This window comes from Mustela lutreola, chromosome 6 (genome assembly GCF_030435805.1).
Source record: "Mustela lutreola isolate mMusLut2 chromosome 6, mMusLut2.pri, whole genome shotgun sequence".
Taxonomy (NCBI): Eukaryota; Metazoa; Chordata; class Mammalia; order Carnivora; family Mustelidae; genus Mustela; species Mustela lutreola.
Genome location: NC_081295.1, coordinates 68594659 through 68622227, shown reverse-complemented (window position 1 = coordinate 68622227; position 27569 = coordinate 68594659). Strand labels below are relative to the sequence as shown.

At 41.2% G+C, this 27569-nt stretch overlaps 1 protein-coding gene across 2 annotated transcripts; it reads right to left on the bottom strand.

Moving 5' to 3' along the window:
* Positions 1 to 1574: 1574 nt before the first annotated feature.
* SLC18B1 (solute carrier family 18 member B1) lies at positions 1575 to 27304 on the bottom strand. 2 transcript variants are annotated; one of them, XM_059177521.1, is made up of 14 exons: positions 27059 to 27304; positions 25752 to 25891; positions 21501 to 21596; positions 20735 to 20808; positions 18837 to 18984; positions 15106 to 15262; positions 10906 to 11042; positions 8410 to 8511; positions 6988 to 7079; positions 5708 to 5803; positions 3976 to 4050; positions 3091 to 3184; positions 2945 to 2994; positions 1575 to 2571 (listed from the first exon to the last, which is right to left on the bottom strand). In XM_059177521.1, exons 1-14 carry the CDS (start codon positions 27099 to 27101, stop codon positions 2505 to 2507), a joined length of 1371 nt encoding a protein of 456 aa, XP_059033504.1. In that variant the 5' UTR covers positions 27102 to 27304; the 3' UTR covers positions 1575 to 2504. The 2 variants fall into 2 exon arrangements, with proteins under 2 accessions (XP_059033504.1, XP_059033505.1); XM_059177522.1 differs by lacking the exon at positions 5708 to 5803.
* Between the last annotated feature and the right edge of the window lie 265 nt (positions 27305 to 27569).

The window sequence follows — 27569 nt, the reverse complement described above, 5'->3', positions numbered from 1 at the left end:
ATTTATTGTTATATTCTACATTCAGTTTCATGTTTTTAAAAGGTTCCTTCAAAGCTGGGCATCTTTGTTACATTAGAGGCATACAAATATATAAACATACAAACACACAATGATTTCCCATGATGGTTTTGACCTACCTTTTTAGCTCAGTGTTCCTTTACCTTTACTCACATTTTAAACATTTTTGTCATCTATTTTAGTACTTGCAAAATCATAGAATGAGGAAGGGGCAAAGTTGGTTTCGTGCAAAGTGTCATTGTATATTAAAAGAAACGTGTTCAGGAGTGAAAGCAGAAACCGCTCACCAGAGAGCCTGGAATCTGCGTTGACAGAGCTGGTGATCCCGAGTCAGACCCCCAGTAGTGTCCTTGGGAACCCCGCCACCGCGCCCCAGCTGGGAGCAGCAGGATCGACCGCTTTCGTGCTTTAATAGTGGCCTCGCGCGGCAGCGGCTGAAACTGCAGGTGTTCAGCGGCAAACCTCGCAACCGGGCTGAGCACAGGTGCACCGGGTCAGGGTCACACCCAGTTCTCCTTCTGCCTTGGGAAGTGCGTGGGTAAGGAGCTGCGCAACCGGCCACTCCTGCTCGCATGCACTGAGCCACCCTCTGGAGTGTTCACAAGAAAAGGACTTCGGGAGAGGAGGGCAACAAAGAGTTCATGGGATTTGTGAAGGCTCAATTCTGGCAATCAATGCCAGTTTTCCAAAACGGTTGTAGCTGCAATCATCCCCATCTCCATCATCTTTTTAAATTTTTTTCGTTTTGGTAGTGTGAAAGGGCATCCCATCTTGGGTTATTTTGCCCCTTCTGGATTTATTTTACTCCTATTCCTCCCCATCTCACTAAAAGGCACCATCAAACACCACACCCTCAAACAAAATCTCTGATCACCCTAAACTCCTCTCTCCCCTGCCTTCACCTGAGCAGGTCCTGTTGGTTCCGCTTCCAAACACATCTTCTTCACTTCATCTCCACCACTACCTTCGTGGTCCAAACTACTGTCTCTCAAAGCTCCCATAAATCCTCTGTCCCTGCTAATCTGCAGCCCCTCTCAAGTGCACAAGCAGAGACAACCTCTCAAGTGCACAAGCAGAGACAATGATCTTCCTGAAAAATAAATTAAATTCCGGAATCCCCGGCTGAAAAGCTTGCTCCCCCCGCCCCCCCACCTCCTCTGTTTACTAGATTTCAGCCACGTGGGCCTCAGTGTCATCTCTGACCATGTCAAGACCTTTTGGACGTGCTAGGGAAGGCTCTCTCTCAAGATGACTGCCTCATTCTCAGCCTTTAGGTCTCAGTTCAAAAGCCTCCTCTCCCTGGAGAGGCCTTATCTAAATTAGGACCCCACACCAAGTTACTCAGTCACTTACTCTCCTGTATCACGACGTTTTCCCTTCATGGCAATTCTGCAGGACAATGGGAGAGCCTGATATTTATTTACAGTTTGTCTATTCCACTGGAATCTAAGTTCCATAAAAGCAGAGATTGTTTATTTGGATCACAGCTTAATTCCTAGTGCCTCCCAGAGGGGTCAGTTCAGAGAAGTCATTCCATAGATATTTAAAAATTAATATATAGATAAAACCATTTATTTATTTATTTATTTTTGAAGTGTAAATGTGTCTACTACAGCAGGAAAACACATCAGGAGGTATGAGAATGACACAGAGAGATTCACTCATTTTAAGCAACAGCATGGATTTCACACGAAATCAGATGAACCCGTTCCCTAGAATACAAGAAACAGTCCTATGGACTCACTTGCTCTGGGAATGGAATACATCTACCAGAAATATGTTAAAAAACAAAAATAAAAACAAAATCAAAACAGCTGGTAGAATTGTAATAGGGAGATTAGGGAAATGGATAATGTTATACTAAGCATGGTTTATAAATCCAGATCCTAATTCAAAGTATGTTACATAAATGGAAGTCTAATGTTATGCCTCTTACACAAACAAAACTTCTACAAGAGCTGAGAGTTTTTGCATGATGGGAGGCAAGAATTATGCCTTTTGAACGAGAACAAAAATCTTAGGACAGAGAGACAGCATGCCTTTTAAAAACTGATTTCACAGTTATTCTATACATTTTATGTAATCTTTACATTACTTTTAAGCATATCAAATGAATTCATTTATTTCCCTGTTAATAAACAAAAGGTAGATTCACAGAATTAGTGCACTTAAAAAGTAAACAAAGGAAACAGGAGACTTAGAGTCGATAATCCCTTCAAGGCCGGGTTGGATCACCTCAAAACACAAACTTTTGCTGATTTTCAACTGCTCTTCTCATACTTAATGTTGCAAATATGGCTGGTCTAGCAGGCCAGATTTTTAGGGCAGCCCAACACAGGATTATCCAAAAATACGCTGAGACCGTCAGGATGCTGGTATACAGTCCATGGAGGATTGTGTGTAATATTAAGAAAACCGCTTTAACTCTGATGTTCAAGGCCAGGAGCACCCATCTCCCAGTGGGTATTGAGCCAGGATTCTTAAGGCTAGATTTCATTAGGTAAGAGGGAAGTCCGTTCCTCCTCCGTGCCCAGAATATTTTGGAGTTTAGATCTGCATTGAAAGAAAAAAGAGGAGAACCTCAATATTTCTCATCTTAAAAAAAAAAACAACAACCCCAGTACCAACATCTCTACTTTTCCCCCTAAATGCATCTATCAAGTAATAAGGCTTTGGGTGCCCAGAAATCTGCTGACTGGAAGAATGGATACAGAATGGTTATTTTTTTTCCACTCCCACAGGCAGACTTTAAAAGGGGGAAAAAAAAAATTCAAACTTAGAGAACATTAAGATTTTAATTGATATAAATCTTGCTCAAACATTAAAGGATTTTTCATTAAAGATGTTTTAAAACAAAACAAAACAACAACAACAAAAAACAAAAACAAAAAAAAAGGGGAAAAAAAAGCTCAAGAGTTGACCATACCTTCTTCTCTGTGAGTGCTCCCACAGATAAAACAAGCCCATCGTTAGTCCCTTGAATACAATTAAAGAAACGGGTTAATGTCAAGTCTCCAAGTCACACATCTCCACAAATGCAAGGAGGATGAAAACTAAAGACTGATTACTCACACTTGTCAGAGCCCAAAGACCTTGGACAGCAGCTGCCCACTCAAAACCAATTTTCTCATACAGAAATCCACCCAGTGTCGGTCCTATAAAAGCACTAACAATGAAAAGGAGAAAGAGTATTAAATAGTGTTTTAAAAAAAAAAATTTAAAAATTACTTCCTAAAGGCAGCACAATCCCTCGATCATCCATCTTCATTAAATTGGAACTGTAAGGGGGTGTCTGGGTGACTCAATCAGTTAAGCGTCTGCCTTCAGCTCAGGTCATGATTCCAGGATTCTGGGATAGAGTCCAGCATCAGGCTCCTTGCTGGGCAGGAAGCCTGCTTCTCCCCCTGCCTACTGCTCCCCCTGCTTGTGCGTGCGCTCTCTCTCTCTCTCTCTCTCTGATAAATAAATAAATAAATAAATAAATCCTAATAAATACATAAATAAATTGGAACTGTAAGTACTAAAGACAAAAGCAATTCCTGGACAGAGCACTGGGTGTGAGAAAACAGTTATATCTTGGGGTGCTTGGGTGGCTCAGTGGGTTAAAGCCTCTGCCTTCGGCTCAGGTCATGATCCCAGGGTCTTGGGATAGAGCCCCGCATCGGGCTCTCTGCTCAGCAGGGAGCCTGCTTCCTCCTCTCTCTCTCTCTGCCTGCCTCTCTGCCTACTTGTGATGTCTCTCTGTCAAATAAATAAATAAATAATCTTAAAAAAAAAAAAAAAACTGCTGGTAAAACCACTGATCTTAGAGGCAGAGCGTGTGGGTTAAGACTCCATCTCTGGTCTAAATGAATTAGGTGCCTTTCGGCAGCTCATTGGACTTCTCGGTGTCAATTTCTCCATGGAAGTGGAGATAGCATTTTCCATCTGACGGGTATAAATGAAAGGGCTACTCACCCAACTGACCACATTGCGCTGGAGAGACCCGACACGAGTCCCACGGTACTTAATCCCTCCTCAAAGCCATTTTCACTGCAGAGACAGAAGAACAGATTTGTATGAAAAGGGAAACCTACACGAAGAAAGCAAATAGTATGTGACAGATAAGTTAAAATAGACCAGAAATGATCTGAACAAAACCAACAGACAGAACACTCCATTTCTAAGATGAAAAGCTAATCCAGTTTGAAGGAATTTTTATATTTATGTTGACTCCATGGTTTTCTAAAAATAATTTTATTGCATATATAAAGCATGATATCGAGTCATGACCCATTTGCATGAAGTCTCATAAAAACATAATTAATGAAGAAATTCTTAAAATGAGATGAACGTGCAAAGAGAGTAACGGGAAACTTTTAGGAAACCCAGAGGCAGCTCCTTATTGCTTGGCTAATAGTTGACTTGAGCCAACAGAGCTCACATTCTTCTCCTTGCTCCCTTGCTGTTCTCATCATGCTTCCTAAACAAAAGACTGGTGGCCCGGTGACAAATGCCTACTGTGATACTAGGATTTATAATAAGAAATATATATTTGGTCTTCCTCCTGTTTCTGGCATACAGCCACCCCAACACCCTTGGAATTTCCTAAGTGAGGAAAGCAATTTCAAGTGCCTTTGGTCATGTTAATAAGGTGAGCCTTAGGGGCTGGTTAGCCAAGAGAGCCAAGCATGTGATTAGAGGGTTAGAACCTTCCATCCCACTCCTGGAAGCCCCCACCTTTAAGGAGGGGAGAGGGGTTAGAGGTTGACTCCATGACCAATGGCCATCGATATAATCAACTGTGCGTATGTATGATATGTCCCTAAAAACCCAAAAGGACAGGGTGAGAGAGTTTCCAGGTTGGTGAACCAGAACCCTTCCATATGCCAGTGTGCAGGACCCCAAACCCAACAAGGACAGAAGCTCCTTTGATCAGGACTTTACCCTGCATGTCTTTTCATCTGGCTATTGATTCACATCCTTTAATCTCTTTCGTAATAAACCAGTAAATTCTAATGAGTACACTGGTTTCCTGAGCTCTGTGAATCACTCTAGCAAATGAATTGAACTTAGGAAGTTTTCATGGGAACCTCTGATTTACAGGCCAGTCAGAAGCACATTTAACAACCTGGACTTGGAATTAGCAGCCGCATCACACGGCCATCTGCAGGACGGAGCCCTTCACCTCAGCATGTCACCTTCTCTTCAGGTAGATAGTGTCAGAATCCAGTTGCACTGCAGGACACCTAACTGGTTCTGGAGAGCTGCTAGGTGGTGTGAGACCACCCCCCCACCACCACCACCACAAGCCCCCAACACACTGGAAATGGTACTAGAATCATTTTACCTGGTGATCGTATGCCCTTGTGGGGACCTTCTCCATGAGGAGGAAACAATGCTGAGGCCTTTCCATTGTGGTCTGGCTTTTCAAAATTCTGTGGGTTTCTAGGCATAAACCAAGCCAAGCCTCTACCCACAGCTCTACCCATAGCTCATGCGACCTATCACCGTGTTAACATTACCATAGATTGTCATCTATAGTATGGCATACACTATTTATAGCACAATATTGTGTGACATAAAATCATCAAGATTTGGTCTTCTAAAAAAAAAAAACTCCAACATCCTAGAACACTGAGAAATTCAAGAAAGTGTGTGACGCTCCCTACTATTCACGACCCGCTTCTCAAGCACAGAAGGGACTTACTAGGCACAACTGAGGATCTCTGGGATGGTTGGAATTATGCTCATTCCAGCAGAGACACCGTTCAGGACCAGGATGAGCACCAGCAGCCAGAGCTGACTGCAAAAGGGTTTTGGAGAAAGAAACAAAACCAAGCAACATTAGCATGTGGACAGGCACAAAGCCTCCTAGTAGGGAGGGCAGGCTGAATCCCAGAGTGGCTTGTTTCACAGATGATTGTGACTAGTCTGCCTCATTGACATTTTATCCCACTTCTTTCAGTGACAGCACCCTTACAGCCGGGGTGGATATCAATTCACCACGATATCTCAATTTCTTCGGTCACACATATCCCATGCCAGGAGTCAACATGATAAGAGATTATCACTGTATCTAATCTTGTCAAAATTGGCTAAATGTTCATGTCGCTCCTTCAATCACTTGGGTTTTCAAATTCAATTGACTGGAAAAAAAATGGCCTTGAAGGGAAGTGGTAAAGGAAGAGACAGGAAACTAATTTTGTTCCACTTCCCACACTGTGCCATTTACTTAATATCCATTTCCCCACCGAATCCTTGCAGCATTATCTTACCAAGCAGCACACACTATGATCAGATAAGAAAATCAAGGCTCTTGGAAGCTAAACGATTTGCCGGAGTTCCCGTATCTAGTAAATGGCAAAGGCTGGATGTAAACCCAAGTCTGAAGGACCGTGAAATACTTACTTGTTCCCTGTCACGCTTTATCCCAGGACTACCTGAAAACCTCTAAGCTCCCTGTATTTCAGCAAGAACCCTACTTCCCTCTCTCTCTCTCTGCCTGCCTCTCTGTCTACTTGTGATCTCTGTCTGTCAAATAAACAAATAAAATCTTTAAAAAAAAGAAGCTCTAATGAACAGAAACTATTTGCTAAGAATGAGACAGAAACAAAAGAAAGATTTGATCCCAGTCTTAAGCCTCAAGAAGGAAGAGATAAAACAAAAACATATTGTAAGAACTATCAGCTAGAAGTAGGTAGCAACAAACACTATTTTAAAAATAAAGTACAAACAAACGTGCAATTAAAATGCAAAGGGAGAAGCTTTTTTCCTCACTCCATATAGATTTTAGGCATTTCTTTTGGCTAGCTCCTACAAATGTAAAATACTGCCAGTCTAACAAACAATTCACTGGAATCCTAAATCAAGGTATTTATTGAAGTACTAAAGTTCAAAATATGAAGCTGTGCCCTCATCCCACCAAAAATTTCTTTAATAATTCTTAACGCTATTCAGCCAAAAATATAGAAAAAGGAAAAACATTACCTTTTAATGTGCAAGATTGGGATGGGTCCTAAGAGCATGTAGCATACTGCCGTGATGATGTTTCCCCAGACCAGAAACCATTTCCTTAGATGCTGGTAAAGAGAATGAGAGTCCAAAAAAACTCTAAGAGGTAAAGTTCCTCCATAAAGAAAGCATATGCAAAAAAAACACAAAACAAACAAACAAACAAAAACATTGAAGAATACAAGCCATGACATGAACAAGATCTAAATACACTGAAGAAAACAAAACTTTACATTTAAGAGAAAATAGGTAGATAATAAACAGAAAAGCAAGAACAATATACCCCTAGTTTCCTAGGAAAAGGATTCCTTGGGAAGGGAGCATATTATAGATTTTGCACACGATGAACAATTCAAAAAATAACAATTTAAAAAGCAGTTCCCACAAGGAACCACCTGGTAGATGCAATACATATTCACATTATTTTAAAAGTACCCAACAGAATTATTCCTTTTAAATTACTTGAGCACAGGCAGAAAATTCTAGAGGCAAAGTATCTGCTCAGTGAGAGAAGAGGGTCTTAAAACTGAGCTCCAAATATTGTTTAAGAACCTTGCTTTTTGTCATTCAGATTACCTAGCAATCTCCATGTAAGTTGTCTTGATAAATATTTATGTAAGCTTAATGAGGAGGGGAAATGCTAAATAAACAAATAAATATATAAGCAAGCACTAAAATCACAGAAGCTGGAGATTTGGCTATCAGTACTTACTAGCACTGTATACCAATCATCTGAACTGAATGGTTTAGACCTAGGCAAAGGAGAACAGAAGGGATTTTCTACCTGGACGGCCACAGGACAACCAATGTATATTTATGTAGCCAATCCCTTCATTCCCACAGAAAACCTGAATTGTCTCCACTCAATCTTCCCTAGTCCTAACTACTTCTTTGACTCTGCCCCAATTTTTAAGGCCAATCCATGTTATTTTGCATCAAGGGACTTTTTTCCTTTAAAAAGTCAAATCTAATAGTTTGTCAACAGCTTCAGTGCAGACCCCATTTTCCTTCAGAAGAAGCAATTAAAAGTGAATTTTCTCAGAGTGACAGGTTGGAAGACACTGGAACCTTGCCATCGACTCCAAAAATTGAATGCAGTAGAATTTAAATGTTCTCGCCCCCTCAAAAAAAAACATTAAAAGATAATATACAGTTGATGGGTTATTAATTAACCCATGGAATGCACCCTTTCACAATGTATTCAGATCCCAAATCACCATGGTGTACACTTTAAATATCTTACCATTTTATTTCTCAATTATATATTAATTAGCTGAAAAATTTTTAATTGATTATCAATTCTAATCAATGTACCTCTAAAGTTCCAGAAGTACAGCTGGAAAGCCACTGGGCTAAATATACAAAAGCGATTATTAAATGAAGATTCAGTGTACGTACTGGTATTTTATCACTCAGCAGACCAAACAATGGTGAAGAAATGGAGTAGGATAGGGCCAAGCCCAGGAATACCAGTCCCACATAACCGGCTGGTAAATTAAACTGTAAAAAAAATTTCATATTAGAGTTATGTTACTAAGTCATTTTTAAAATAAACATAAATCTTTTCTAGCCACCTCTTCAGTTCTTGGTATCTATCATGAGCCCACTACTACCCACCCAGGTGCCCTAAGAATGACACTGACTTGTGTCAATAGACTCCTTTTTCTCTCTAAGGGGAAGAAAAAACCTAACCAGAGGTCAAAAGTCCTAAATGTCTTGCTCTGTAGCATTTGATTTTGAACATATAATTTTGCTTCTATGAATCATTAACATTTGTTACATGTAAACCAGAGCTTCAAAAACTTTAGTGTAAATTAGAGAACTACCCAGAGTACTTTGAAGAGGTCCTTAGATGGAAACAAGTGTTAACATGCCTTGATTTAAGGGATTTAAAAAAAAAAAAAAAAAATAGGTTCTTAGACTTCAGTTCTAAAATTTCTGATTCAAAAGGTATGGGATGGGGCCAGAAAATTTGCATTTCTTACCTTTTTTTTTTTTAAGTAGGCTCCACACCCAGCATGGAGCCCAATATGGAGCCTGAACTCACGCCCCTGAGATCAAGACCTGAGCTGAGATCAAGAGTGGGACACCTAACCTTCTGAGCCACCCAGGTGCCCTAAGAATTTGCATTTCTAAAAAGCCACCAAGTGATGCTGACTGCCCATAGACTAAAATGCACTGGTGTAAAAAACACTGAGAATAACATTTATCCCATTTATTTCAAAGGGCTGTTAATATCTAATTAAAGAATTGATGGTGTGTTGCATTACAAAAGGCTTTTAAAACAGTAAGCTACCACACAACCCTGATACTGTTATTAGCATGATACAAACATCTTTTTTGGTTCACTGAGTTGTTCCTGTTTTCCTTAATTTCCTTAAGCAAGCTCATGAGATTTATATATGAGTCCATATATGTCTCAACAATTTTTATAACAAACTAGTCCTTTGAAGATACTAGTATGAAGGGGGCACGTGGGTGGCTCAGTTGGTTAAGCAACTGCCATGGGCTCAGGTCATGATCCCAAGGTCCTGGAAGTGAGCTCCACATCGGGCTCCCTGCTCAGTGGGGAGCCTGCTTCTCCCTCTGCTGCTCTGCCTGCTTATGCTCTCTTGCTCTCACTGTCAAATACATAAATAAAAATCTTAAAAAACAAAAAGATACTAGTAGGAAGAAAAAAAGTCAGCAGTGTCTTCTGATTTTTATAACTGGGGGAGACAGGTTGGAAATGTCCTACCCTAAAAGGCTAGGTGACGAATGACAGGACAGTAAGCTGCCAGTTCAAACAGCTAGTGAGAAGTCAGAAGAAGGGAAACAGGATAAAAATCTTTTGATAGAAAAAATAGGAAAATGTAAAGATATATCTAACAAATGTATTTGGAAAATAATATTTATAAAGATTTCTGATAAAATACACTTGAGCAACTTGGATTTACCACAGATTGGTGACAATATTTTCCCCTTGTTCAGGTAGAAATTCTTCAGAGGATAGAAAAATGACTCTTGAAGAGATACACTGTTGATGACACGAATGGCATGTGTCATCATAAACACAAAATATGTTTCTTATTACCTCACAGATGCTCAAGCAAGATACTATATTATTTCCTAAACGTTGGGTCAGGCACTAAAATCACAGTCTCCATGTTTATCTTTTTGGTATCTCACATACCCAAAACTGTCTCTAGTGACTTCGAGGAACTGTGTGTCTGGTAACTGTGCTTTTTGAATTCCCAAACGTCACATATAGTCAGTGTGGGATGCAATTCGAGTTCTGCCTTTATAAACACATATTAATTCTTCAGTATAATTAACTACCAGACTTAGTAGTGTACTTTAACACATTATTAATAATCTCTTTTCCAGAAATAACTAAGAGAAAATTTCTACAACATCCAACTTTTAAATTCAACATTTATTTTCCAACACTCAAAAAAAAAAAAAAATTGAGAGAAACTCATGATTCCTCTCTACCATCCCAGATTAATATATTCCATAGTCATTTCATTGCATGTATGTAATAGCCTAAAAAGTAAGTGGACCCAGAAGGGATCGTTAGAGAAGAACATCAAATGAGCTACAGAGTACCCCAAATGTCTCATTGGAATTCAAACAAGTAGAGGAAAGTATCCTTGTTAAGTAGCCAGATCTGTGATGACTCGAACAAGACCTTGAAAAGGAGACCAGTATTCGGGCCACTTAGTGAAAAGCTTCTTTCGTTCATCCTGAATCAGATCCCCAGTCAAGGGAAGGTACAGGCTACCCGTGGGTGCAGTTCTCACCCTATGCAGTTCTCACAGCCACTCAGAGCTCATTGCACAAAGCAGAACCCAAGAGCAAGCAAACACACCCACCTTCTACAGTGCAGAGCTCTTTGACAATCAGGCTACCTACCTTCTCCAGAACAAAGAGAGAAAGAGTAGGATCAAGGAAGCCAAAACATGAGCTGAGTGAGTTGATGACGAAGGCTATGAGTGCGACCTTGGGTAGAGTGATCAGTTTCCAGAACGAGTGTTTGCCTGGATCAGAGTCTTTGGGTAAAAATTTGAAAAAGGAAAAAAAAATCAGAGTAGTTCACAATGTCAACCTATTTTGAAAAGTAAAATTGGTAAGGCCACCTTTATTTGGTAATCAAAATAACTGCACCTCTGAGTTTGCTTAAAATTACCTATTATCTATATTGCATATAAATTATTCAAACCTAGGAGCCACAATTGAGTTTTCTTAAAAACAGTTTCTCAGATTCATGAAGAATCAACTGGAAGCAGAGTGTGAGGAAAAGAGAGGGTCTTCGGTTATAGGTTATAACTGAGAAGCAAGTGAGGCCTTCCCCAGACGGGACGGAGAATATATAAAGTTAGATTTGGTGTAGGGGAATAGCCAGAAGCTTTATTAAGGAACAATGTATATGCTGAGAAGGAATCTATGTTCACCAAAGAGCACAAGAAAATTATTTTTTCTGATGGCAAAGAAAACACCAGATTGAGAGGCGTGCTACTGAATCACACATAGATTACACTGGCCCTCAAGTCAACTATGCTGATCTCAGTTCCAGTATCCCCTTGCAGGAACTCAGCTTCTTCACTGTTCCTAGCAACAAGAATGGTTATTTCCAAGCCTCCAGTCACATGCTCTGACTCCTTTCTTTTTCTCCTGCTAATTTTTCAAATTCTATCCACTCCGTAAGGTCTGGTTCTGGCCCACAAATTTTACCTTTCTCTGTTTCCTACCGCACTTCTGGAATCTACCATAACTTTTAGCACCTAAACTACATTTTTTTATTATTGTTTAATATTGTTTGGTGATTTTCCTATCATCCTCTTAATTTACTGAGAAAAATCTTTGCAAAATGCTGGGCAGATAAAGGCAAAAAAGACAGAGCCAAGCCCTGACCTCACAAAGAAGTTACAGGAAGGAGAGGAGAGAGCTAGGATGTAGCTAGGAGGGAACCTTTCAGAGCATATGAGAGGACGACCTTAAACAAACAAACAAAAACAGGGAGAGCCGTATAAAGAAGGCTTCCCGAAAGTACTGATATCTAAGTTGATGCCCAAAGCATGAGCTTAAGATGAGGAAGCCAAGGATGAGGAAAAAATAAGCCAGGCACATTATTCCAGGTATGGCACCTTCTAAGACTCAAAAATCAGGAAAGCTATTCTGTGTTATATTTAGAACTTGGTCAAGATCCAAGGGATAAAGTTAAACCATGATGTTAATTTCTTATTTATTAGCTAAAAAGTCAATGGTGAACCAAATGTGAGCACAGTCTAGGACACTCAACTATAGAAGGTGTGCAGTGAGACTCAGAGAGAGGACAAACACTGCCATGTGGCTCGGGGTAACAGGGCCAGCAGGGAGAGACTTAATTTGGTGTGGACTTTGAATGGTTTATTAAAGAGCTTCATTAGTCACCATTGACATATAAATTATAGATCCATTTTAATTGGTTATATTTATTTGCATATAAAAGGTATTATTGGATTTCTGGTATAAGATAAACTATTATGGCAGAAATGATTGCCTTCTCTAAATCCAAAGCAGGGAAAAATGAGAAATCACAATGAGAATACATAAGAGCGTCCAAAGAAGCAAACACATAATGAGTTTAATTAAACTGTGGCAGGAGGCCAAGCAACAAAAACCTAGCGTGATACGTGCTTCATAAGACACATGGCAGAATCACCAGGGGAGCTTTCCCAAGCTACTCGGGTACTCTCTCTGCTCCCCACAATTCTGATTTATTCTTTTAGAGAGACATGACCCCCTGGTTGATGATGCTGCCACAGGAAGCTACTGTTAGAGGTGTTACTTGCACAGCATTTAGCTGGATGATTGAGAAGGTTCAGAAAGACTTCCCAGAAAAGGTAATACAGAGTAAGTTTTGAAGGATAAGGAGGGATCAGAGAAGGTGGGAAGGGGAGAGATTTCAGACCATGTGACTCCTCGACTGCACTCTCATAATAGCTCCTCATGGCTCACATTTCACAGGTAGGGATTTTTAATAAAAGGATTGGCACATCCATGACTGTTTTAGAAGTATTTCATGAGAGCAGTACAGAAGAGAGAACTTGGTGAACAGATACAAAGGATAAGAGAGAGAGAGAGACTAAAGTTGACTCTTAACCCCCAAAACTAGAACCACATTGTCTGTGAGTCCAGAAGGAGGTAAAGGAGTGGGGTAGAATTTACAGGGCACCAAATTCTGCCAATATCATCAAAATAAAAGAAAATTTCATTTTCTAACTTCTATCCATAAGCTCTCCAAAAGCATTAATTTTAATAAGTACTCCTTCACGGGAACCCCTAAATCTATATTTATAGTCTTTTTTTCTTTTCTTTTTTTTTTTTTTTAAAGATAGAGAGAGAGAGTACACACAAGCAGGCAGAGAGGCAGGCAGAGGCAGCGAGAGAAGCAGGCTCCCCGCCGAGCAAGGAGCCCGATGCGGGACTCGATCCCAGGACCCTGGAATCATGACCCGAGCCAAAGGCAGCGGCTTAACCAACTGAGCCACCCAGGCGTCCCTATATTTATAGTCTTAACATTATCAATCTCAGAGGTGTTTCTTTTTTTTTTTTATTTTATTTATTTATTTGACAGATAAAGGTCACAAGTAGGCAGAGAGGCAGGCAGAGAGAGAGAGAGAGAGGAGGAAGAGGAAGCAGGCTCCCTGCTGAGCAGAGAGCCAGATGTGGGACTTGATCCCAGGACCCTGGGATTGTGACCCGAGCAGAAGGCAGACGCTTTAACCCACTGAGCCACTCAGGCGCCCCCAGAGTTTTTTTTAATACCAGCTTTTTTCCATTCAATCTAAATAGAAGATCCCTATAGATGAACAGCAACGTTGCCAAACCCTTTTGTTCACGAAAATATAGCTAACAGGGATTTTGTTAAGTTCAGTGAAAATGCTGGAGATTTTAATGGAGGAGTAACAGAAATGAAGAGAACTAACTGTCAAGGAAATAGGCTGGTGGCAGTCAGAAAAGGCCGCAAAAGACATCACGTGGTGGGGGCAAGGTGGAGACAAAAATTGCAGGCCAGGACTCCAGGAGTAAAGGGGCGGGGAGGCCAGTCTAGTGCCTCACCACAGAAGTTCTAAATACCCGTCCTACCATGAATTAATAAGCAGTCTTTTTTCCCTCTACAGTGTGGTAAAGGGTTGACAGAACTGTTTTTCCCACTGCATGAGACTCTGACCTGGTGTCAGTTTCTTGATTATCAGCCCAGTGTTCATCTGTGAACCAAGCGAGCAGGATGCTCGACCACAGAAACCACTGTCACGCGCAGAAACAAGCACCACCTTGCATTTCAGGGGGGTACTTCTTCTCTAGAAACTTTCTCTAGCTCTCTCCTCTCCAGCCTTCAAGTTAACTCTCTAGCTCTGCTCCCCTCATCACCTGATAAAGGTCAAATGCCAGCGATGTTACTAGGCAATCTTGCTTATAATAAAAATAGCCCTTGCCTGGTAAATGTCACTCCGTAGAGTCCGTAGAGAAAGAACTCGAAATGAACGATGTGTATCTGATGAGGACACCAAGCTTGGTGCTTCCCTGAGTGTGCTGACTCAGGCATGTCCCTCATGGTCACCCTTCCAGCTACGTCCATGAAGCCATTACAGAATAGGTTGACTCCTATGTGGCATAAAGTTTTGAAGCCAGGGTGTCCTCCATTACTGCCCGATGTGGCTGTGTGTTCTCACACTGGCAGCTGGGAGGACAACTGGGGAGAAGGTCTGACCCCGCTCTCCTGCCTACCGGCCTTCCAAGAAGATAGTGTGGCCTTTGGTAACTTGTCATTCAGAATACTTAATTAAGTCCAAGAAGACCTCTGGTGGGCACTTCACAGGGTGATGTTTTATGATGAGAAATTAAATATTTGACAGTTCTAAAGGTCAGAACCAATTTGTAATACATAGAAATTCATATAAACTGCTTACAGTAACATTTCTGAAAAGAGAATCAATATTTTAGGGTGTGCCATAAATCTATTATTGCTTATATAAAATGAAAGTGAGTATTTGTTAAATTGGCCTCCTACAGAGGCATAAATACACTTACATTTCAGACTCTTAAAGTGAGTAATAAATGCAGTCTTACCATAATTAGGTAAAATGTACATGTTGAGTGGTACCATCAGCAGAACTATGCATCCCAGCAAAATAAAAGGCATCTCATAGCCAAAGGACTGATACAGGAAGCCACCTAAAGGAGGCCCTAAAACTAGTCCCAGTCCAGAAAAAATCTCAAGACTTCCCTAAAAGTGGGGGGAAAAAGAAAATTGAGTCAATATAATTTGTTTGAAGAATTAACAAGTAAAAATTTAATGGACACCATCTGAAAAAAATTCTATCGCTTCACAATTTACACACACAAACCCATACAAACCCAAGATGAGCCAAAAACTTAAATACACATATTGAAAGCATAGAAATTCTAGAAAAATAAAATATGGTAGGCTTTTTATTTTTTTTTAATTCCTATGGTTGGGAAATTTTTCTAACTGCAATATAAAACTCACAAGACACCAAAGAAAAAATTCACAAATCAGATTACATAAAAATATGAAAACCAATGGATGGTTAAGTACATCAAAAGACAAAGAAGAACAGGGGAAAAAATACTGACAAAAGACTACTTTCCCCAAATATATCAAGACAGCTAATACTAATCAATGGGGGAAAATGAAGAATCCAATAGGAAAATGAGCAAATGCTATAAGTAGACTGTTGACACATAAAATACAAGTAGCTCTTAGGCATATAAAAGAAAGCCCATCCTCATTTTCAAAAGAAGCAAACGGTTAAACCACAAGATACCAGTTTTTACTAACCATCCATCAAATGCTCTGCTGTCAAGAAAGTGAGGAAAGCAGCCCATGCGTACACTGCTGGTGAATGAATGAACACAGGAGGGTAATCTGGTACATACTCGCTGACCCAGAATGCCATTCCGGGAATTTAATTTTTGGGCACAGTCGTGAAGATGTGACACGGTATACGTACAAACTTAAGTGTTTGTAGCACTGTCTGTACCAGCAAAAGATGTAGACGATCTAAACATTCATCAACACTTTGAGTAAACCATGGATGTATGTTACCTCCATATAGTGAAGTACTACATACTACCACTGAAGGGAAACCAGAGTAGGGAACTCTTCATGCATAGGCACAGATCATGTATAGGCACAGAAAGACCTCCAAAGTGATTTCACTGTTAGTATAACAACAAGGCTCTAAACAGTGTGGAAAGTATCCTACCACTAGCGTAAAGGAAACAAAGGGGAAAGAATCACATATGCCCTGTCTGTATGTGCGCACATGCATGCCTTTGTGTGTGTCCACACACACGCCCATGAACACATTCATATGTACATGGAATCACTCTAGAAAGAACCTGTAATCTCTGTGGCCTCCAGGAGGACTGATGTGGGACTGCATTCCTAGACACCAGGTGTGTCCATGAAGGTGAGGAAAAGTAATGTATAGAATATATTCACTTTATTCTATATTTCCTTTGGCAACTTCTGAATTGGGTACTAAATAAAATTTTTTGTTAAAATTAAAATAAACAGGGGCGCCTGGGTGGCTCAGTGGGTTAAAGCCTCTGCCTTCGGCTCTGGTCGTGATCCCAGGTCCTGGGATCGAGCCCTGCATCGGGCTCTCTGCTCAGCGGGGAGCCTGCTTCCTCCTCTCTCTCTGCCTGCCTCTCTGCCTACTTGTGATCTCTACCTGTTGAATAAATAAATAAAATCTTTAAAAAAAATTAAAATAAACAAAACTGTGCTAGGAAAATATTTTACTCTTAAAAATCTCTTATAGAAGTTGCACCATTTTAAACGAATCTAGTCTTTGGCGGTGCTAAGCAGAGATTGTGGCTTGCAACCTTGCAACCTGAGACCTCACAGAGGACACAAAAGTAGTCCATTGGTAACTTTCAATTTCAGTAAGAATATAGGAATTCTACATTTTGCCATAAGGAAGCTGTCCACATTGACTACCAAGTTAGCTGTGTCAGTTTTAGGCTGTAATTTTTATATAGAAAGGGGGTTGGCAACATGAATTTCCCCTGTTGACCAGAAAATCACTGTTTTACAGAGCCTTTTTTTTTTTTTTTTTTTTCAAATTTATTTCACAGACAGAGATCACAAGTAGGCAAAGAGGCAGGCAGAGAGAAAGGAAGGAAAGCAGGCTCCCTGCTAGCAGAGAGCCCGACACGGGGCTCGATCCCAGGACCCCAGGATCACGACCCGAGCTGAAGGCAGAGGCTTTAACCCACTGACTATTGCTGTTATCATAAGAAATTCCTTGGGTGGCACCTTCCAGAGTGTTCCACAGAAGAGCAGTTCTTTAACAGTCAAAAAGTAGTTCCACAGTCAAATTGAGTTGTGGAAAATTAAATAAAATATCTTTACTACAGAATTTCTCAGAGCCTTAATACACTCACTCAAGTGAAAGTTGGAGGACAGCACAGGCACACTCCATTTTACCCCAAGAACACTGTTTTACAGAGCCTGTCAAGGGCCTCGTGTTCTTCTGAACCGTTTTTGAGAAATGTGTTTCTGGGAAATGTACATCACTGCCTACCATATGGCTACAGAACATAAAATGAGCCTGAACAGTCAGCTAGCTATAGATATAGATATTCAATAAAAAGTGGGAAGAAATATGGGCACCTGGGTGACTCAATTGGTTAAGTGACTGCCTTCGGCTCGGGTCATGATCCTGGAGTACCAGGACTGAGTCCCACATCAGGCTCCCTGCTTGGTGGGAAGTCTGCTTCTCCCTCTGGCTCTCCCTCTTCTCATGCTCTCTCTGTCTCTCATTCTCTCTCTCAAATAAATAAATAAAACCTTTTAAAAAAGGGGGGGGGGGAATAATTACCTACACAGCAAAAATACTAATGACCAAAACTATAGTATTAATATGGGTAAATAGGGCATTCTTTTTTTTTTTTTTTTTTAATTTGACAGAGAGATCACAAGTAGGCAGAGCAGCAGGCGGGGTGGGGGTGGGGGGAGCAGGCTCTCTGCTCAGGGGCTCAATCCCAGGACCCTGAGATCATGACCTGAGCTGAAGGCAGAGGCTTAAACCACTGCGCCACCCAGACGCCCCACATAAGGGCTTTCTTAGAACTAGGCTGAGGAGGCCCTAAAGTCTAAAGGAAAAATGATTCCTTCTGAGGGCTGCATTTGGTCTGATATGCAAACCACAGGTCCTTCCAGAGTGCCTGGGTCCAGAGGAGAGAGCGGTAAGAGAGCCTGCTTGGGGACGGAGGCAGTCAAGAGTTGGGACAGACATCTGGTCTGTCACTAATACTAGGTGTCCGGCTAATATAGGGGAATGTATGTCAATCAGGTTCTGGAATTGGGGAAAAGTAAGAGAGCACACAAGGACTCCAAGCCCTCTAAGATTCCTTCCATGAATCTGGGAAAAGTAGAGGAAGGCCTCAAGCTTAAATCAAGTGTCTGGTTGCTAAGGAACTGTCCACTGTTGCTCGGTCACAGTCTGAGTACAGAGAGACAACAAAATACTACCAGGGAGCTCGTTTTGTTTGTTTTGTTTTTAATGGTAAAAAAGAATATTTAGTTTGAACCCCATTTACCTGTCAAACTGCTCCTTCAGGAGATCATAAGCATAGGAAGTGACCTAAGTAAGACTGATGGTACACTTGCTGACAGCCTGCTGCTGGAAGTAGTAACTGGGGTAAAAGATAACCAAAACACACAGAAAATAGGAAAAAGTAGATCTCAAAGGAAGTGTTAACTTGGAAAACGTGAATATTTTCGCCAATGCTAAGAGGAAAATAGGAAACACATATGAAATACATACCAACACTGTAGCCACATTATTTGGAAAAGCCTTTACGAGAATGGAAAAAGACGCAGTTATTGCTGCCGCAAAGCTGACCGCATCTGCCACTCTCACTAGAAAACACATAGCAATAAATATCGGTCCATCTGGAACTTGATCCAATACACTAAAAAAGAACAAGACAATTCTCAAATGCCGGGCTGGTTTTTATTGTTTTTCCTTTTTATCTCGACTCATTGAAAAGGATCATATCTCACCTACAGTTCTTATAATAAATCTCTTTAGAATATGATTTTTTTGGGGTGCCTAGTTGTCTCAGTGGGTTGGGCCTCTGCCTTTGGCTCAGGTCATGATCTCAGGGTCCTGGGATGGAGCCCTGCATCCGGATATCTGCTCAGCAGGGAGCCTGCTTCCCCCTTCTCTCTGCCTCCCTCTCTGCCTACTTGTAAGCTCTCTCTATATAAAATAAATAAGTAAAATCTTTAAAAAAATGATTTTTTAAACTTGCTTTGTTGTACTTTCAGTAGAAGGCAATTATTTCTTTTTTTGGTTAACAATCTGCATCATATAATGACAGTTTCGTTGACCTTGTATGCTGATGTTAACTGGTCCTCTGCAGGTGATACTAAATCTGGTTTTTGAAACATGTAGAATCACTCTGCTAAGAACATAGATGAAAAAAAGACTTCTTGGTCTCAGGTATCCCTCAGTGGCAGAACTCAAATCTTCAAACAAACAAACAAAAAAAAGAATGCAGAAAATAGAAGACTACCCCCCTGCCAAAAAAAAAAAAGGAAAAAAAAAAAGAAGGAAAAAAGTTGGGGGGGGACCAAAAAAAAAAAACCCCACTTAGTTTGATATGAAGGCTTCCTGACCTTACTTCATCATCTTACCGTGCTCTTTTCATGCCACTATACTCCCCAAGTAATTGTGTAGGCTCGTTCAGATGATTTGCCACCATACTGCTGGTGTAAGGACTCTAAGCCTTAAGACTTCTATTAAGTTTTTTGGTTTTTTTTTTTTGTTTTTTATTTGACAGACAGAGATCACAAGTAGGCAGAGAGGCAGGTAGAGAGAAAAAGAGAGAGAGAGGGGAGGAAACAGGCTCTCCCTGAGCAGAGAGCCCAATGGGATGCGGGGCTCGATCCCAGGACCCTGGGATCACGACCAGAGCAGAAGGCAGAGGCTTTAACCCACTGAGCCACCCAGGCGTCCCTGCCTTAAGACTTCTGTAGCTATTTTACCTTTGGTACTTATTTTCTCTTTTCCTGGAAAAAGCAATGGAGGGAACCATTCCGAAAGGAGCATATGACTCAAGCCTGGCCAATCAGAGTGTCCCCCTCCCCTACACTGCCCCAGATAAAAGGATGGGTCACCAACAAGATCAGGCCAGCGGTTCCATTCTGAGAATCTACCGGAAACTCAGGAAAAGTGGGAAGCTGTTGAGGAATTCTTCCTATGGGAGCTGCCGGGAGAACTCTTGCTACCACAAGGGGACACCTTGACCAAGATCAAAGCCTAAGAAGAGGAAAGCAAAACCAGGACCTTGAGAAAGATCTCCAAACACATTATTTTAACATCTGTCTCCTGATATGCTTTGGCTGTTTCTTTAATGCACTTGGCACTTGAGCCAAAACATATCGTGTGACTTGGAAAAGTGAGTTAAGTTTCTGTCACTCACACTCATAGCCCTGATGAATAGATTCAGAAACCACTTAACGGCAAGTCCTTAGAAGACTCTTTCCTTCATTGGCCCTATCCTCTAAACACCCAATTCCCTTCACCAATAGCTTTTTGTGCGGCTGTAAGCAGGCAATCAATGGTACTGAGTGATTTAAAGAATCCATTAAAATTTTAAATTGAAGATAAATTATGAAATCTGTTCAAGTTCCCAAACATATCAGAACATGACTTACCCAAAGAGAATTGTAACTCCTCCTGAGACAAACATTCCTGCTACAAACATAAATTTTGCTCCAATTTGTACAAGCTATAATAAATGTCAGAGAAGAGTAGTAAATTGATGACTGTTACAAGTCCACATCCACATAAACACATCTTCTGCATCAGAAAATACAAGGTTTGGGCAATATATGTACAATTAATATAAGATTATAATAATTCTTTAATGGAATGGCAATATACATTGCTTGCAAACACGGAAGAAGTGAAAAGTCAATCAACCCATTATGGTAAATGAAATAACTCAGTCAGAGAAAGACCAATACCATAGGATCTCACTCATATGTGAAATTTGAGAAACAAAACAAACAAGCAAAGGGAAAGAAAGAGACAGAGACATAAACCAAGAAACAGACTTTTAACTATAGAGCACAAACTGATGGTTACCAGAAGGGAGGTGGGTTGGGAGATGGATGAAATAGGTGATGAGATTAAGGAGTGCACTTGTTGCAATGGGCATTGGGTGTTTAATGGGAAGTGTTGAATCACTATACTGTGCACCTGAAAATTAATATTACACGATGTTAGCTAACTGGAATTCAAATAAAAACTTGGGGAAAAAATTAATCAACCCAAAGAATGGAACCATCAACACTTCGCATAATTCATAAAATATAATGATGGCTATGTCTGTATCAATGGAAATTCTAGACTTATAGTGGAATAATTCATTATACAACATATAAAAATGAAAGTATTCATATGAATTTTAATACTTACATATTTTCCAAACACCAAAGATGCCAGCAAGTCAAACAAAGCGTAACATCCAAAGATCATACCCGTAACTGTATTGCTGACTCCTTTCTTTTCAGCCTTTAAAGAAACATTAAAGGAAACAAAGTCTGCAAGACAAACTTTCATCCATGTGGAAAGATGGAGCTATTAGATCAGGGCATTGTTTTCTTGTAACCTTTATCTGTGTAGCAATTTCAAAGATTATCATTTAAAAATAAACAGAATGGGGAAGGAAGGGAAACTATAGTAAGACCCAGTCTCTGACATGAAAATTATTCACTCACCACACCCATGAAGAATTGTTAGCTTTATAATCTTGAGAAAAAAAAACAAAGCTGGAGGCAACGCATTTCATGATTTCAAAATAAATTACAGGGGTGCTTAGGTGGCTCAGTCTGTTAAGCATCCGACTCTTGATTTCAGTTCAGATCATGATCTCAGGGTCGTGAGATCAAGCCCTGGAGCAGGGCTCTGTGCTGGACATAGAGTCTGTTAAGATTCTCTCTCTCCTTTTCCCCCTGGCCCTCCCCCTTCCCACACTCACGCCCCTGCATGTGCACTCTCTTAATTAATAACAAGTTGAAGTAATTAAAAATGCATGACACTGGCATAGACAAACATATGGAATAGATTAGAAAGCCTAGCAATAAACTCACACACTTATGGTCAAATGCTCTTCCACAAGGATGTCAAGGACAGACAGTGAAGAAAGGATAGTCTCTTCAACAAATGGCATTTGGGAGACCAGACATCCACAAACAAAAGAATGGAATCAGACCCCTATCTTACACCCGCTCACAAAATCAACTCAGAATGACTTAAATGTAAGATCTGAAACTGTCAAACTCCTCAAAGAAGGGTGCTTCTTGACGTTGGTTTTGGCAATGACTTCTTGGATTTGACACCAAAAACTCAGGCAATAAAACCAAAAGTAGACAGATGGCATGAGAACTCAGCAATAAATAAGTCAAGAAGAGAGGCCTGAACAGATTCCTCCCTCACAGTCCTCATAAGGAACCAACCTTGCTAACATCTTCCCAGACTTCCAGCCTCCAGAACTGTTAGACAAGGAATTTCTGTTGTTTAAGCCACCCCATCTGTGGTATTTGTTATGGCAGCGCTAGCAAACTAAAACAGGTACCCTCAGCGGGGAGATATCATCAAAGGAGTCAATAAAGATATGGAAAGAGGGGTGCCTGCGTGGCTCAGTGGGTTAGGCCGCTGCCTTCGGCTCGGGTCATGACCTCAGGGTCCTGGGATCGAGCCCCGCATCGGGCTCTCTGCTCAGTGGGGAGCTGCTTACCCCTCTCTGCCTCTGCCTGCTTGTGATCTCTGTCAAATAAATAAATAAAATATTTAAAAAAAAAAGATATGGAAAGAACATTCATTGGTCAAGTCACATTATCCATGTTCCTTGCTTAGTCGATCTGGTAAGTATTTCATCCTAGAGTCTGGCATTATTGATATAATGGCTTTGCAACTAACATTTATTTACTGGACCCTCACTATGAGGATCACTATTAAGTGCTGTTGTTCATGCTTTCTTACAACAACTGAGTAAGGGGTGCGTTTTTAGCTGGCCCCATTTTCTAAAAGAGGAGGCAGACATGCAAAAGTTACACCATCATGGCAGCCATGACAGTTTCCATGTTGCGCAGGTGCCCGCATTCACCATGGACATGGGATGGTGACTTCAGATATTTCAGAATCACATTCTAGGGCAGCAGCTAAATATCACTTTTGGAATGTGGAGGCTGCTTCACATTAGAAAACCAAGAATAGCTATTAAAAGCAATTTCTAGTTCACATGTTGTCCTGTGACAAAGAAGGAGGGTGCCAGAAAAAGGGTAAGTAGAAATAGGAATCCTGCACCAGAATATAAGAAGGGTCCTGTTTCTCCTTTGTCTAATTAGCTCTAGGTAATAGGAAGGATACATGCAGGAGGAAAGGTTAAGTTTTGCCTATACATTTGGCAACCACAAGACTTTATTTTAATAAGAAATGAAAAGAAAGAGCCCGCTCTTTATATCTAGACCTTTTAAAGTTAGAATGCTTTCTCCCTTCCTCTGTCTTCTTTCCTTCAGCTGTCCCTCCTGAACAAAAAAAGTAAATCAAAAACTTAAAAGTGCAGCATAGGAATATCATCAATAATACTTGAACAGCTTTGAAAGGTGACAATTGGTAACTATATTCATTGCAGTGAGCATGGTGTAATGTATAGAATTGTCTAATTGCTATCCTGCAGGCCGAAACAAATGTAACAACGTACATCAGCTCGATGTCCGTTTCTTTAAAAAAGATTGGAAAAAATATTAACAACGAAAACAGGGGCTCCTGGTGGCTCAGTTGGTTAAGCATCTACCTTCAGCTCAGGTCATGATCTCAGGATCCTGGGATCAAGTCCCACACTGGGCTCTCTGCTCAGCAGGGAGCCAACTTCTCCCTCTGCCTGCTGCTCCCCCACCTCGTGTGCTCTCTCTCTCTTACTCTGCTCTATCAAGCAAATAAAGTCTTAAAAATAAAATAAAATAAAATAAAATAAAATAATTAAAAACCATGTATCTGTAGTCTGGTTTTCCTTCAGATTCCACTAAGAGGAAGCTAATACTGCTCTGAGTTCCAACTGAGCCGGGAAACGCTCCACTATCTTGTCGTTCCTGTTACTCTAGTTCTTCTCTGCCCTAATTCCAGAGGCTCTACCCCTCATTATATTTTCTGAAACCCAAACTTAATCAGGCTATTCTGTCTTGATCAGACATCCCTGATAATTTCTCGCTGACATCCTTGGCCTACATGGAAGGACCCTTGCCTTCTAGCTCCCCCTGCCTCTGCAGATCTGCTGCCTCCTGTTGGACTTCCCTCCAGCCAAAGCCCAAGATACATCAAGTCGCCTGCTTTCCCCAAGACTATGCTATTTATTTTGCTAATCCCATGACTATCCAACCTATTTCTTTCCTACAACACCTCTGCCTCTGTTGTTCACCTTGAGAACTACATTTCTCAAGATTTACCTTGGGTCTATGCCATGAAGTCCCTTTCAGTACTATCCCTTTGTCTCCCTCCCCACCTGCACACAGGACAAAATTAACTATTCCTTTCCCTAGAGTCTCTTAACAATTTGAAGAGCCTTTGGTAAACGGTGTCCAAGTACTCTGCAACTCGTGGTTTTTTTTTTTGTTGTTTATTTTTTTTCATCTTTTGCCACTCCCAGTGAATTGACAAGAGAGGGACATTGTCTTATCTCTTTTCTGCCCTAATGTATCTAATGCCTACAGACCCTAGAGTGGGAAACCATTAACCCTTCCACTCCCACTCAGTAAAGAGAACTAAACTGGGCCAGTCACTGAACTTCTGAGTCTCGTCTTCATTGGCAACGTGATGAGATTCTCGCTACTCTCCTACTCCCTTATGCAGTAGCTGCAGAGACCAAATGGGATAAATGTGTGGGAAAGCCCATTGAAAACTAAAAAGCACTGTATAGGTACAAAGTCACATTGTTCTTTTAGCAGAGAAGCCATTTCCATCCTCGTTGGTAACACACAGAATGAAAAACTCCAGGTTATCAAGTCAATGAGAGAACTCAGAGTGCAATGAGAGCTAAGATTTGGGCAGAGTACAAAGCCAGTACCCTTCTTTCATGCTTCACCCCACCCACCTCCAGATAAGGGATTCTCTACGAGTTAATTCCCTTTGAGTCTGTCATGAACCATAAACCCACATAAAAGGCAATGGTTGGAAGGAACTAGCCACTTTAAGAATTCCTCATTGGCACAAACCATTGCTACTAGATTCCGTAAGAAATTCAAGTTAAAGAAAGGGGATTTAATGGGACCATGTCTTCCTAATTCCAAAATATTAGTAAGTTAAAAACTCCAGGAGACAAACCTCCTGTCTCAGCATAGACCTTTTGCAATAATGCCAAAATCTCAATTACTCAGAGCACCCCCTTGTTTCAATGCAGAAACCAAACAAAGATTTATCAAACTACATGTAAGAGAAGTAATCCACAGATGGTCAGTTATATTTAGGGGAGTTATCTCCCAAGAGGGTCTCCTCTCTGACTGGATTTTTTTCTCTGGTATCAAATATTCCATCAGAAGTCTTTCTGTTTACTAAAGTTCTATGCATCATCTTTATTAAATACAGATTTTTACATTTTACACACCACAGAATGAAATAATTCAAAGTGCTCGTTAAAAAATTAAAATTCAGAAAAATAGAAAAATGTCTCACCTCCTTGGGGAAAAAGGGTCCAAGGATAGAATAGCACATCATAGAACCCAAGTTAATGGAAGCTGCTGATATCAGTACAAAGAGCTGTTCTCTTGAAAGCTGTCTGGATGTCTCTCTTGCATTTCCTGGAGGGTCATCACCTTAAATGCAAACATGCTACAATATAATTGGGACTCCTGATTGAAGTTCGCAAAAGTCACTTCTGTGCACGCTGAAGATAATATCTGCACAGTTAAGGGCTATTTTGAGTATAGCACATTTGATCAAATGTAACACAAAACTCGTACATCACTCCCATTTTGAAAACATATCATTTTCAGGGCAGAATTTATCAAACCATCTGATCTGTTTTGCCTTCACTATTTCTTCCACTTCTAGTAAATTCCTTCAGGAAGGATGAGGCAACCAAGAGCCCTCCAAAGGGTACTGCTCTCTAAACTATAATGTAACTTCTCCAGTTACTAGCTTCATATGTTACATGGACTCAAAGTGTTCTTAGCATGTCAAGTTAGCTGTTCAGTAAGCATTCTAGGGTAGTATTGAAGGCAAGTGACGTGTAAGGAGGAGAAAACAAACTACAGCATTCAATTGGCAAATGAATACAATGGTATGCTGCTGGAAAAACAAGTCCCACAAATCCATAAATCGATACGTATTTTACACTAATAACTGGCCTTTTGCATTGATTATTTCAATACTTATTTCCAGGGCTAACTGTTCACTTAATTTTATAGATAACTGGTCAATTACTCAGTTTCAAATATTCAGCAAATCTATCAGTCATTTTTAAATTCAAAGGCTTGGAGAAAAAGGAAATTTAAGTAAGAAAACTTTACTTGGTCTGCTCTACGTTTCAGAGGTTGCCACTGCAGTCCGGGGGGGGGGGGGGGGGGTGAATCTGTGCAAGATGAGGAAGTCTCAAGAATCTTTGTAAAACTTTCTGGAATAGATGAGGAAGGGAACTGAGAGCAGGTTAAAAGGGGGAGCAACAGTAGGTGCTCCAAATGTAATGCGTTACCTTTGTCTAATGGCATACTTATTTGAATGCATTCCCAAAGACAGGATATTTACAAGAGCAGCGCTACAGAGGAGAAAAGTCTTCAGAGACCTCGCCCTGGCCCTGAACTTTAACCCCTTCCAGAGAGAGAGAGGCTCTAACCCGAAGACCCGCTCCCCCACCCTCCTCGCCAGGCCCCTGCTTTTTCGAAGCCCTCCGAAACAAACCAAGCTAAAATTAATTCAATCGTCCATAAAGGCGACAGGACCCATGCCACCAAGGGGTGTCTGTCCGCGCCGCTCTCGATCACCTCTGGGGAGGCGTGGGCCCTCCGGGTCCCCCGACGAGTCCATGAGCGCGACGCACGGTACTCCCGCGCTGCTGCTCCGGGGTCCAAGCCCGCGCCCTCGGACTCCACCTCACAGGAGCCAACAAGCTGGCGACGCCTACTCAGCCAGACGCCGGCATCGCCGATTCCCGGCGGGCAGCGGTGGGCCGGGAGCTGCCCGCAGCTGGGGAGGATACCTACACGCTCGGAGAGGCGGGGCGGAGGCGAGGCGGGGCGGAGGCGGGGCGGGGGCGGGTCGGGAGCGGAGCAGCTCTTTGTTTATTTAAAGACACAGGCTACCATCATACCCCCCCCCCCCCAGCCCTTGGAGAGGCTGTGCTTCCCATTCTGTGTGGGGCGGGATGGGGAGAGGACTGCCTACATTCCAGGTAGGTGAACCCCGTAGCCTAAAATAAGTAAAATGTGTTTCCACTAGAGGTAACAAAGGAAGCGTGTGTAGACACAGAAAAGATAGGCTACCGCCTTAACAGCA